Source organism: Balaenoptera borealis (assembly GCF_965194805.1).
Source record: "Balaenoptera borealis genome assembly, chromosome: 20".
Lineage (NCBI taxonomy): Eukaryota > Metazoa > Chordata > Mammalia > Artiodactyla > Balaenopteridae > Balaenoptera > Balaenoptera borealis.
Window position 1 is genome coordinate 16,115,551 of NC_138879.1, and position 14,417 is coordinate 16,129,967.

The window sequence follows — 14,417 nt, forward strand, 5'->3', positions numbered from 1 at the left end:
CTGCCCTCTCTGGAGAGCTTCTAGGTTGTTTGAACATGTCCATATACTGGGAGGGTGATGCACCCCAACTCCATAAGGACAGAAGCTCCTGCACCTGAGACCCTCACAGACCTCTCTCAATGTATCTCTTCATCTAGCTGTTCATCTATATCTTCTATCATGTTTTTTAATAAACTGGTAACTGTAAGTAAGTGTTTTCCTGAGCTCTGTGAGCCATTCTAGAAATGAATTGAACCTCAGTAGGGGTCATAGGAACCTCTGATTTGTAGCCAAGTCAGACAGAAGTAACCTGAGGACTGACCACTTGAGATTGGAAGATGAAGTGGGGGGGACAGTCTCATGGGTATGAACCCTTAACCTGTAGGATCTGGCACTATCTCCAGGTAGATAGTGTCAGAACTGAGTTAAATTGTAGCTGGTGTCACAGAATTGCTTGGTGTGGGGAAAACCCACACATCTGGTGTCAGAAGTATGAGTGTGGTAGTAGTGTGAGAGTAAAGGAGATAAACAGGAGGAGAACTTAGGTTTTACTTAACACAATAATTAAATGAATTAAATAATTAAATAAGTAAATAATTAAATTTCAATTAATAAAGTGAAGAATAACAATTATATGATCATCTCAATGGACGCAGAAAAGGAATTTGACAAAATTCAGCATTTACTCATGATAAAAACTCTCAACAAAGTGGGTATAGAAGGAATGTACCTCAACATAATAAAGGCCATATATGACAAGCCCAGAGCTAACATCGTACTAATGAAAAGTTGAAAGCTTTTGCTCTAAGATCAGAAACAAGACAAGAGTGCCCACTCTCACTACTTTTATTCAGCATATTACTGGAAGTCCTAGCCAGAGCAATTAGGCAAGAAAAAAAAAAGACATTCAAATCAGAAAAGAAAGTTAAATTGTCTGTTTCCAGATGGCATGATCTTATATACAGAAAACCTTAAAGACTCCACCAAAAAAACTGTTATAACTAATAAACAAATTCAGTAGTTGCAGAATACAAAATCAATATACAAAAATCAGTTGCATTTTTATTCACTAACAATGAACTATCAGAAGGAGAAATTAAGAAAACAGCCCCATTTACAATATCATCAAAAGGAATAAAATACTCAGGAATAAATTTAGCCAAGGAGGTGAAAGATATGTACACTGAAAACTATAAAACATTGATGAAAGATATTGAAGAAGACACAAATAAATGGCAAGATATTCTGTGTTCACGGTTTGGAAGTATTAATATTCTTAAAATGTCCATACTACCTAAAGTGAACTCTGGATTCGATGCAATCCCCATCCAAATTCCAATGGCATTTTTCACAAAAATAAAACAAACAATCCTAAAATTTGTATGGAACCACAAAAGACCTCAAAGAGCTGAAACAATCTTCATAAAGAAACCAAAGAACTCCTAGAAGAAAACAAATGTCTTTGACATCAGTCTTAGCAATGATTTTTTTAATTGACACCAAAAGCAAAGGCAAAAGAAACAAAAATAAACAAGTGGGACTATATCAAACCAAAAAGTTTCTCCTCAGCAAAGAAAACTATCAGCAAAATGAAAAGCTAACCTAGGGAATAAGACAAAATATTTGCAAACCTTATGTCTGATGAGTTAATGTTCAAAATACACAAGCAACTCATACAACCCAACAGCAAATAAAGAAATAACCCAATTAAAAATGGGTAAAGGACCTGAATAGACATTTCTCCAAAGGAGACATACCAATGGCCAACAAGTACATGAAAAGGTGCTCAACATCACTCATGATCAGGGAAATGCAAATCAAAATCACTGTGAGATACCATCTCACACCTGTTAGAACTGCTATCATCAGGAAGACAGGAGAGAGGGAGCTTCCAGATGGCTGAAGAGTAAGACGTGGAGATCACCTTCCTCCCCACAAATACATCAGAAATACATCTACATGTGGAACAACTCCTACAGAACACCTACTGAACGCTCCCAAAAGGCAAGAAACTCCCCACATACCTGGGTAGGGCAAAAGAAAAAAGAAAAAACAGAGGCAAAAGAATAGGGACGGGACCTGCACCAGTGGGAGGGAGCTGTGAAGGAGGAAAGGTTTCCACACACTAGGAGGGCCCTTTGCGGGTGGAGACTGCGGGTGGCGGAGCGGGGAAGGTTCGGAGCCATGGAGGAGAGTGCAGCAACAGGGGTGCGGAGGGCAAAGCGGAGAGATTCCTGCACAGAGGACTGGTGCTGACCAGCACTCACCAGCCCGAGAGGCTTGTCTGCTCACCCGCCGGGGTGGGCGGGGGCTGGGAGCTGAGGCTCGGGCTTCGGAGGTCAGACCTCAGGGAGAGAACTGGGGTTGGCTGCGTGAACACAGCCTGAAGGGGACTAGTGCACCACAGCTAGCCAGGAGGGAGTCCGGGAAAAAGTCTGGAGCTGCTGAAGAGGCAAGAGACTTTTTCTTGCCTCTTTGACTCCTGGTGCACGAAGAGAGGGGATTAAGAGCACTGCTTAAAGGAGCTCCAGAGATGGGCACGAGCCGCGGCTATCAGCGCAGACCCCAGAGACAGGCATGAGACGCTAAGACTGCCGCTGCAGCCACCAAGAAGCCTGTGTGCAAGCACAGGTCACTGTCCACACCTCCCCTCCCAGGAGCCTGTGCAGCTCGCCACTGCCAGGGTCCCGTGATCCAGGGACAACTTCCCCGGGAGAACACATGGCGCACCTCAGGCTGTTGCAACGTCACGCCGGCCTCTGCCACCACAGGATTGCCCCGCATTCCATACCCCGCCCTCCCCCTGGCCTGAGTGAGCCAGAGCCCCCGAATCAGCTGCTCCTGCTCCTTTAACCCCGTCCTGTCTGGGCAAAGAACAGACGCCCTCAGGCGACGTACATGCAGAGGCAGGGCCATATCCAAAGCTTAAACCCAGGAGCTGTGCGAACAAAGAAGAGAAAGGGAAATTTCTCCCAGCAGCCTCAGGAGCAGCGGATTAAATCTCCACAATCAACTTGATGTACCCTGCATCTGTGAAATACCTGAATAGACAACGAATCATCCCAAATTGAGGAGGTGGACTTTGGGAGCAACGATATATATATTTTTTTCCCTTTTTCTCTTTTTGTGAGTGTGTATGTGTATGCTTCTGTGTGTGATTTTGTGTATAGATTTGCTTTTACCATTTGTCCTAGGGTTCTGTCTGTCTGGTTTTTTTTTTGTTTCTGTTTTTTTTTTTAGTATAGTTTTTAGCACTTGTTGTCATTGGTGGATTTGTTTTTTGGTTTGGTTGCTCTCTTCTTTCTTTTTTTTTTATTACTTTAAAAAAATTTTTTTTTAATAATTATTTTTTATTTTTATTTTAATAACTTTTTAATTTTTTTTATTTTACTTTATTTTCTTCTTTCTTTCTTTTTTTTTTCTCCCTTCTATTCTGAGCCATGTGGATGACAGGCTCTTGGTGCTCCAGCCAGGCATCAGGGCTGTGCCTCTGAGGTGGGAGAGCCAAGTTCAGGACATTGGTCCACAAGAGACCTCCCAGCTCCACATATTTTCAAACAGGGAAAACCTCCCAGAGATCTCCATCTCAACGCCAAGACCCAGCTCCACTCAATGATGAGCAAGCTACAGGGCTGGACACCGTATGCCAAACAACTGGCAAGACAGGAACACAACCCCACCCATTAGCAGAGAGGCTGCCTAAAATCATAATAAGGCCACAGACACTGCAAAACACACCACCAGACATGGATCTGCCCACCAGAAAGACAAGATCCAGCCTCATCCACCAGAACACAGGCACTAAGTCCCCTCCACCAGCAAACCTACAAAACCCACTGAACCAACCTTAGCCACTGGGGGCAGACACCAAAAACACCAGGAACTACAAACCTGCAGCCTGTGAAAAGGAGACCCCAAACACAGTAAGTTAAGCAAAATGAGAAGACAGAGAAACACACAGCAGATGAAGGAGCAAGGTAAAAACTCACCAGACATAACAAATGAAGAGGAAATAGGCAGTCTACCTGAAAATGAATTCAGAATAATGATACTAAAGATGATCCAAAATCTTGGAAATAGAATGGAGAAAATAAAAGAAACGTTTAACAAGAACCTAGAAGAACTTAAGAGCAAATAAACACTGATGAACAACACAATAAATGAAATTAAAAATTCTCTAGAAGGGATGAATAGCAGAATAACTGAGGCAGAAGAAGGGATAAGTGACCTGGAAGATAAAATAGTGGAAATAACTACTGCAGAGCAGAATAAAGAAAAAAGAATGAAAAGAATTGAGGACAGCCTCAGAGACCTCTGGGACAACATTAAACACACCAACATTCGAATTATAGGGGTCCCAGAAGACGAAGAGAAAAAGAAAGGGACTGAGAAAATATTTAAAGAGATTATAGTTGAAAACTTCCCTAATATGGGAAAGGAAATAATCAAGTCCAGGAAGCACAGAGAGCCCCATACAGGATAAATCCAAGGAGAAACAAGCCAAGACACATATTAATCAAAGTATCAAAAATTAAATACAAAGAAAAAATATTAAAAGCAGCGAGGGAAAAAAACCAAATAACACACAAGGGAATCCCCACAAGGTTAACAGCTGATCTTTCAGCAGAAACTCTGCAAGCCAGAAGGGAGTGGCAGGACATATTTAAAGTGATGAAGGGGAAAAACCTACAACCAAGATTACTCTACCCACCAAGGATCTCACTGAGATTTGATGGAGAAATTAAAACCTTTACAGACAAGCAAAAGCTAAGAGAATTCAACACCACCAAACCAGCTTTACAACAAATGCTAAAGGAACTTCTTTAAGCAGGAAACACAAGAGAAGGAAAAGACCTACAATAACAAACCCAAAACAATTAAGAATATGGTAATAGGAACATACATATCGATAATTACCTTAAATATAAATGGATTAAATGCTCCAACCAAAAGACATAGACTGGCTGAATGGATACAAAAATAAGACCCGTATATATGCTGTATATATACAAGAGACCCACCTCAGACCTAGGGACACATACAGACTGAAAGTGAGGGGATGGAGAAAGATATTCCATGCAAATGGAAATCAAAAGAAAGCTGGAGTAGCAATTCTAATATCAGGCAAAATAGACTTTAAAACAAAGACTACTACAAGAGACAAAGAAGGACACTACATAATGATCAAAGGATCAATCCAAGAAGATATAACAATTGTAAATATTTATGTACGCAACATAGGAGCACCTCAATACATAAGGCAAATGCTAACCGCCATAAAAGGGGAAATCGACAGTAACACAACAATAGTAGAGGACTTTAACACCACAATTTCACCAATGGACAGATCATCCGAAATGAAAATAAATAAGGAAACACAAGCTTTAAATGACACATTAAACAAGATGGACGTAATTGATATTTATAGGACATTCCATCCAAAACAACAGAATACACTTTCTTCTCAAGTGCTCACGGAACATTCTCCAGGATAGATCATAGTTTGGGTCAAAAATCAAACCTTGGTAAATTTAAGAAAATTGAAATTGTATCAAATATCTTTTCCGACCACAAAGCTATGAATCTAGATATCAGTTAAAGGAAAAATCTGTAAAAAAAATACAAACACATGGAGGCTAAACAATACACTACTTAATAATAACCAAGAGATCACTGAAGAAATCAAAGAGGAAATCAAAAAATACCTAGAAACAAATGACTATGAAAACACGACGACCCAAAACCTATGGGAGGCAGCAAAAGCAGTTCTAAGAGGGAAGTTTACAGCAATACAATCCTACCTTAAGAAACAAGAAGCATCTCAAATAAACAACCTCACCTTACACCTAAAGCAATTAGAGAAAGAAGAACCAAAAAACCCCAAAGTTAGCAGAAGGAAAAAAATCATAAAGGTCAGATCAGAAAGAAATGAAGGAAATGATAGCAAAGGTCAATAAAACTAAAAGCTGAGAAGATAAACAAAATTGATAAACCATTAGCCAGACTCATCAAGAAAAAAAGGGAGATGACTTTTAGCAATGAAAAAGGAGAAGTAACAACTGCCACTGCAGAAATACAAAGGATCATGAGAGATTACTACAAGCAACTATATGCCAATAAAATGGACAACCTGTAAGAAATAGAAAAATTCTTAGAAAAGCACAACCTTCCAAGACTGAACCAGGAAGAAATAGAAAATAGAAACAGACCAATCACAAGCACTGAAATTGAAACTGTGATTAAAAATCTTCTAACGGGGGCTTCCCTGGTGGCGCAGTGGTTGAGAGTCTGCCCGCCAATGCAGGGGACACGGGTTCGAGCCCTGGTCTGGGAAGATCCCACATGCCGCGGAGCAATTAGGCCCGTGAGCCACGGTTACTGAGCCTGCGCATCTGGAGCCTGTGCTCCACAACAAGAGAGGCCGTGATAGAGGCCCGCACACCGCGATGAGGAGTGGCCCCCACTTGCTGCAACTAGAGGAAGCCCTCGCACAGAAACAAAGACCCAACACAGCCATAAATAAATAAATAAATAAATAATTAAAAAAAAAAATCTTCTAACAAACAAAAGCCTAGGACCAGATGGCTTCAAAGGCGAATTCTATCAAACATTTAGAGAAGAGCTAACACCCATCCTTCTCAAACTCTTCCAAAATATAACACAGGGAGGAACACTCCCAAACTCATTCTATGAGGCCACCATCACCCTGATACCAAAACCAGACAAAGATGTCACAAAAAAAGAAAAATACAGGCCAATATCACTGATGAACATAGATGCAAAAATCCTCAAGAAAATACTAGCAAACAGAATCCAACAGCACATTAAAAGGATCACATACCATGATCAAGTGGGGTTTATCCCAGGAATGCAAGGATTCTTCAATATACACAAATCAATCAATGCGATACACCATATTAACAAATTGAAGGAGAAAAAACATATGATCATCTCAACAGATGCAGAGAAAGCTTTTGACAAAATTCAACACACATTTATGATAAAAACTTTCCAGAAAGTAGGCATAGAGGGAACTTACTTCAACATAATAAAGGCCATATATGACAAACCCACAGCCAACATCGTCCTCAATGGTGAAAAACTGAAACCATTTCCACTAAGATCAGGAACAAGACAAGGTTGCCCACTCTCACCACTATTATTCAACAGTTTTGGAAGTTTTAGCCACAGCAATCAGAGAAGAAAAAGAAATAAAGGGAATCCAAATCAGAAAAGAAGAAGTAAAGCTGTCACTGTTTGCAGATGACATGATACTATACATAGAGAATCCTAAAGATGTTACCAGAAAACTACTAGAGCTAATCAATGAATTTGGTAAAGTAGCAGGATACAAAATTAATGTACAGAAATCTCTTGCATTCCTATACACTAATGATGAAAAACCTGAAAGGGAAATTAAGAAAACATTCCCATTTACCATTGCAAAAAATAAAATAAAATATCTAGGAATAAACCTACCTAAGGAGACAAAAGACCTGTATGCAGAAAATTATAAGACACTGATGAAAGAAATTGAAGATGATACAAACAGATGGAGAGATATACCATGTTCTTGGATTGGAAGAATCAATATTGTGAAAATGACTATACTACCCAAAGCAATCTACAGATTCAATGCAATCCCTATGAAACTACCACTGGCATTTTTCACAGAACTAGAACAAAAAATTTCACAATTTGTATGGAAACACAAAAGACCCTGAAGAGCCAAGGCAATCTTGAGAAAGAAAAACAGAGCTTGAGGAATCAGGCTCCCTGACTTCACACTACAGTACAAAGCTACAGTCATCAAGACAGTATGGTACTGGCACAAAAACAGAAATATAGATCAATGGAACAGGAGAGAAAGCCCAGAGATAAACCCACGCACATATGGTCACCTTATCTTTGATAAAGGGGGCAAGAATATACAGTGGAGAAAAGACAGCCTCTTCAATAAGTGGTGCTGGGAAAACTGGACAGCTACATGTGAAAGAATGAAATTAGAACACTCCCTAACACCATACACAAAAATAAACTCAAAATGGATGAAAGACCTAAATGTAAGGCCAGACACTATCAAACTCTCAGGTGAAAACATAGGCAGAGCACTCTATGACATAAATCACAGCAAGCTCCTTTTTGACCCACCTCCTAGAGAAATGGAAATAAAAACAAAAATAAACAAATGGGACCTAAGGAAACTTCAAAGCTTTTGCACAGCAAAGGAAACCATAAACAAGACGAAAAGACAACCCTCAGAATGGGAGAAAATATTTGCAAACGAAGCAACTGACAAAGGATTAATCTCCAAAATTTACAAGCAGCTCATGCAGCTCCGTAACAAAAAAACAAACAACCCAATCCAAAAATGGGCAGAAGACCCAAATAGACATTTCTCCAAAGAAGATATACAGATTGCCAACAAACACATGAAAGAATGCTCAACATCATTAATCATTAGAAAATGCAAATCAAAACTACAATGAGATATCATCTCACACCGGTCAGAATGGCCATCATCAAAAAATCTACAAACAGTAAATTCTGGAGAGGGTGTGGAGAAAAGGGAACCCTCTTGCACTGTTGGTGGGAATGTAAATTGATACAGCCACTATGGAGAACAGTGTGGAGGTTCCTTAAAAAACTAAAAATAGAACTACCATATGACCCAGCAATCCCACTACTGGGCATATACCCTGAGAAAAACATAATTCAAAAAGAAACATGTACCACAATGTTCATTGCAGCTCTATTTACAATAGCCAGGACATGGAAGCAATCTAAGTGTCCATCAACAGATGAATGGATAAAGAAGATGTGGCACATATATACAATGGAATATTACTCAGCCATAAAAAGAAACGAAACTGAGTTATTTGTAGTGAGGTGGATGGACCTAGAGTTTGTCATACAGAGCGAAGTAAGTCAGAAAGAGAAAAACAAATACCATATATTAACACATATATATGGAATCTAAAAAAAAAAAAAAAATGGTCATGAAGAACCTAGGGGCAAGATGGAAATAAAGACGCAGACCTACTAGAGAATGGACTTGAGGACACGGGGAGGGGGAAGGGTAAGCTGGGACAAAGTGAGAGAGTGGCATGGACATATATACACTACCAAATGTAAAATAGATAGCTAGTGGGAAACAGCCACATAGCACAGGGAGATCAGCTCGGTGCTTTGTGACCACCTAGAGGGATGGGATAGGGAGGGTGGGAGGGAGGGAGATGCAACAGGGAAGAGATATGGGTATATATGTATATGTATAACTGATTCACTTTGTTATAAAGCAGAAACTAACACACCATCGTAAAGCAATTATACTCCAATAAAGATGTTAAAAAAAAAAAAAAGAAGACAGGAGATAACAAGTGTTGGCAAGAATGTGGAGAAACGAGAACGCTTATACACTGTTGGTGGGAATATAAGTTGGTACAGTCACCATGGAAAACAGTATGGAGAGGTTCCTCAAAACAATTAAAAACAGAACTACCATATGATCCAGGAATCCACTTCTGGGTATATATCCAAGGAAATGAAAACAGGATCTCAAAGAGGTATCTGCACTCCCATGTTCATTGCAGCATTATTCAAAATAGCCAAGATATGGAAACTATATAAGTGTCTGTCAACAGATGAATAGTTAAAGAAGATGTGGTAAATATATACAATGGAATACAATATATTTAGCCATGAGAAAGAAGGGAACAACATGGATGGACCTTGATGGCATTATGCAAAGTGAAATAAGTCAAACAGAGAAAGACAAATACTATAGGATATCACTTACACATGATTTTTTTAAAAAAGCCAAGCCACAAGGTGACTATAGTTAATAATCCTGTACTGTATAACTGAAATTTGCTGAGAGTAGAACTTGTGTTCTCACCAAATGAATAATAATGATGATGATGATGATGTAAATATGTGGGGTGATGAATATGTTACTTAACTTGATGGTGGTAATCATTTCTCAATGAATACATACATCAAATCACCACATTGTACATTTTAATAAATTACAATATTATTCATCAAAAAAAAAAAAAGGACAGACATATGGATAATGACTTTCTTATAACTGGAAACCTATGATAACTTACAGGCTTCCACATGGCTGTGAGAGAAGTGAGAAAAATATGAGAATGGTTATCTAGGAATTAAAACCATGCCCCTAAAAGAATGGCCACCAATATGCATGATCCACCATACTTAGTACATTATGAGAACACATGAGTTACATTTTTGGTTCTCTTAAACTGGCAAAAGCATAATTCAATTAAGTAACCTCACAGTTTAACTTACTTTTTAGTGTGTTCTGGGCTCAAACCCGTAACTTCAGGTGAAATTCTCTTCTCTGTTGTTTTAGAAAACTTGATGTATTTCTTGCTGTCAATATTTCTTGATGGCAAATCAGTTGCAAAAGAATTATAGTCATCATCTGATAAATCAGTATTTTCTTCTCCCTGGGGAGCAATCAAAAGCCACAGTCAGCCATGTTCTCTTTGCACACATAAATTAAATATGACATACTGGGTCAAATCATTCATTTTAGATCAATATTCTCTCTAAAATGGTGCTATCGAAAAGAATTTTGTTGAAAAGAGTTAGTTAATGCATTAGTCTGGATTAGGTATATATTCTAAATGACTCCAACTTTCCTTAGTGCATTATGCAGCTACAAATGCACAGCATTCATGAATATATCTAACACTTATTAAATCTAGTTCTCAAGGCATCATTAAACTTAACTTCATTAATTAAAAATTTCTGCTTTGTGAAAGACACTGTCAAGCAGATGAGAGGACAACTCATAGACTGGGAGAAAATATTTGCAAAAGACATATCTGATAAGGGACTGTATGCAATGTATCTTTATTTTGTATATTCAAAACTATACAAGGAACTCTTAAAACTCAACAATAAGAAAAAGAACAACCCAATTAAAAAATGGGCAAAAGATCTTAACAGACACCTCACCAAAGAAGATATACGAATGGCAAACAAGCACATGAAAAGATGTTCAACATCATGTCATTAGGGAATTACAAATTAAAATATCAAGATACCACCACACGTCTCTTAGAATAGCCAAATCCAAAACACAGACAACACCAAATGCTGGCAAGAATGTGAAGCAAGAGGAACTCTCATTCATTGCTGGTGGGAATGCAAAATGGTATAGCTGTTTTGTAAGACAATTTCACAGCCTCTTACAAAACTAAACATACTCTTAGCATACAATCCAGCAATTGCACTTCTCCATGTTTACCCAAAGGAGTTGAAAAAGTATATCCACACAAAAACCTGAACACGGACGTTTATAGCTTTATTCATGATTGCCAAAACTTGTAAAAAACCAAGATGTTCTTCAGTAGAACAGGGGATAAACTGTGATACATTCAGACCGTGGAAGACTATTCAGTGCTAAAAAGAAATGAGCTATCAAGCCATGAAAAGACATGGAGGAAACTTAAATGTATACTGCTAAGTGAAAGCAGCCATTCTGTAAAAGCTACATACTGTATGATTCCAACTATATGACATTCTGGAAAAGGCAAAACTATTGAAATAATAAAAAGATCAGTGGTTACTAGTGGTAGGTGGGGGCTGAGAAGAGCACAGAGGATTTCAGGGCAGTGAAACTATTCTATATAACATTTTAATAGTGGCTACATGTCATCACACATTTGTCCAAACCCATAGAATGTACAACATCAAGAGTCAACTCTAATACAAACTATGGACTTTGGGTGATAATGATGTGTCAATACAGGTTCATCAGTTATAACAAATGGACCACAGTGATGAAGGGTATTGATAGTGGAGGAGGCTGTGGGGCACAGGGTATATAGTAACCTGTACTATCCACTCAATTTTGCTGTGAATCTAAAACACATCCACTCAATTTTGCTGTGAATCTAAAACTGCTCTTAAAAAATAAAGTCTATTAAAAAAAAAAAGCTATATTCCTTCTAAATAGAAACCCCCCCAAAAAACAAACAAACAAACAACTAGAGCCCAAGAGCAATTAACATGTTTAGAAAAAGAGGAATGAAGTTGGAAATATTCTCTTTCTTGAAATACGGCAGTTTGCAGTTTGGACTGCGTCTAGTTGATCAAAGGTACATTAGTTTTTAATCCCTGAACAGATTACACAGGCAATTTATAATGCAGATTACCATGGGAGTTTAGAGAGACCTCTATTTCTGCATTAGATAGAAATTAAGAGAACTATTTCAGTGACTTTTAGAATTTGCACACATTTATCTTACAACAGAGACACACCTTTAAAAACTTGTTTCTAAAAGGCAATCTGATTTGCTGTCCTGATGAGATGTTTATTACAAATGATGAAAGAATTAGCAGAGAGGTTAAGAAAAATGACCCAAAATCGAAACCATTAAAAGAAGAAGAAGGGGATCTAAAAAGACAGAGGGGCACAAAAACCTGTTATCAAAGGCCTGATAAACAGAAACAAATAGTGAATAGAAACTTTAACAACACAGAAAAGGAAGAAAAGAATTTCTAAAACTCTACGGATAAAGGTGAACCATCTGTAAAATACAAACTATATAGTTTAAGGGAATAAATTGGTATGATATATTAATATTGTTAACTTTTTTAATATTTAAGAATTCATCTTCAAAATCAGTTTATAAGGGTACAATCAATAAAGTATTACATATAAAAAGATGGAACAGGTTAATATATACATATATATTACATGTCTCAGTACTTGGCAAGAAGCCCCTGAAATTGTTTTTTGGAATTACAGTATAGGTACATGTCTCATATGGTGGCACCAGATCCGCTAAAAGAATAAATTTAAAGATTAAGACTCTCATGGAATATTGCTCAGCCATAAAAAGAAACGAAATTGAGTTATTTGTAGTGAGGTGGATGGACCTAGAGTCTGTCATACAGAGTGAAGTAAGTCAGAAAGAGAAAAATAAATACAGTATGCTAACACATATACATGGAATCTAAAAAAAAAAAAAAAAATGGTTCTGAAGAACCTAGGGGCAGGACAGGAATAAAGACGCAGATGTAGAGAATGGACTTGAGGACACGGGGAGGGGGAAGGGTAAGTTGGGACAAAGTGAGAGAGTGGTATGGACTTATATATACTACCAAATGTAAAATAGATAGCTAGTGGGAAGCAGCCACATAGCACAGGGAGATCAGCTCGGTGCTTTGTGTCTACCTAGAGGGGTGGGATAGGGAGGGTGGGAGGGAGGGAGATGCAAGAGGGAAGAGATATGGGGATATATGTATATGTATAACTGATTCACTTTGTTATAAAGCAGAAACTAACACACCATTGTAAAGCAATTATGCTCCAATAAAGATGTTAAAAAATAAAATAAAATAAAATAATTTAGAAAGTCCATATTCAGATATGAAAAAAAAAAAAAAAAGATTAAGACTCTCAACTGACAATGTTAAATTCTACCTGAGTCTTGTGCTCCTGAAAAACAGTGAAAGAAGAATTCCCTCATTCTTTTGTGTTCTGGATAATGGCTGACTGCAAAGAACCACCCTTCCTCAAATGATTTAGATAAGACTTACCACATACCCCTCTTGTTTACCTATGACAAGGCCAAACACCTTCAAATTTTCCTTTCTTTGCCTCATAAATGGTTAGCTGAACTGTTTTATCCTCACCAATTAATCAGGACAAAATGCTTATTAACTAGGCTTTGGTTAAGCTTCTCTCCTTCTCCAAGCCCCTGAACTTTGGCCCACCCTCAGCCTGAGCCAGTTAGCATGCAACCCCTCCAGAAAATAGGCTGGCCTCTCAGTAAAATATTCTCTGATCTATTTATCCGATCATGCCACTCTAACATCCCATTTCCCCATACCCAGCTCTTCCTAGCCTTGTTTACTCCTCTCTATAAAAGAAAACCCTTTTAATCACTTTGCTGTACACCTGAAACTAACACAACATTGTTAATCAACTATACTCCAATATAAAATAAAAATTTAAAAATAATAATAAAGTAAAATTTTAAAAAAAACAAAAAGGAAAGAAAAGAAAACCCTTTTTCCCTAAACCTTGGATATGCTTGCAGATCTTATGGTCACAGTGTTCTCCCTATTGCAATAGTCCCCCCCTCCTCCTATTTCTATAGTTTCTTTCCTCCCTTACAATAATCCTTTTGAAAAAAGTCTCTCCATACTAAGTCCAGATTTGTTTTTATTGACACAATACTGGCCAATACATAAGAATATCCCCTGAATCACAGATAAGAGGGCTAGAGAAACTTGGTATCTTTTAAATTACCTTTTGATTAGACTGCCATATTAATTACATTGTCTACAACCTCTCATGTAGGTTTAAATCCTTTGGTCTCCTGAAAAATTGTCCCTGTCCCTTTCCCCAAAAATACTCTCATCACACATCACAGATCTCTCGATACTACATG

General features: G+C 38.0%; 1 protein-coding gene across 1 annotated transcript in view; it reads right to left on the bottom strand.

Annotated features, from left to right (window-relative positions):
• EFCAB13 (EF-hand calcium binding domain 13) overlaps window positions 1-14,417 on the bottom strand; it is a 55,588-nt gene that overhangs the window by 34,940 nt on the left and 6,231 nt on the right. The window contains 1 exon segment of the mRNA XM_082374471.1: window positions 10,294-10,454. Within this exon segment, the coding sequence (XP_082230597.1) occupies window positions 10,294-10,454 (161 nt within the window).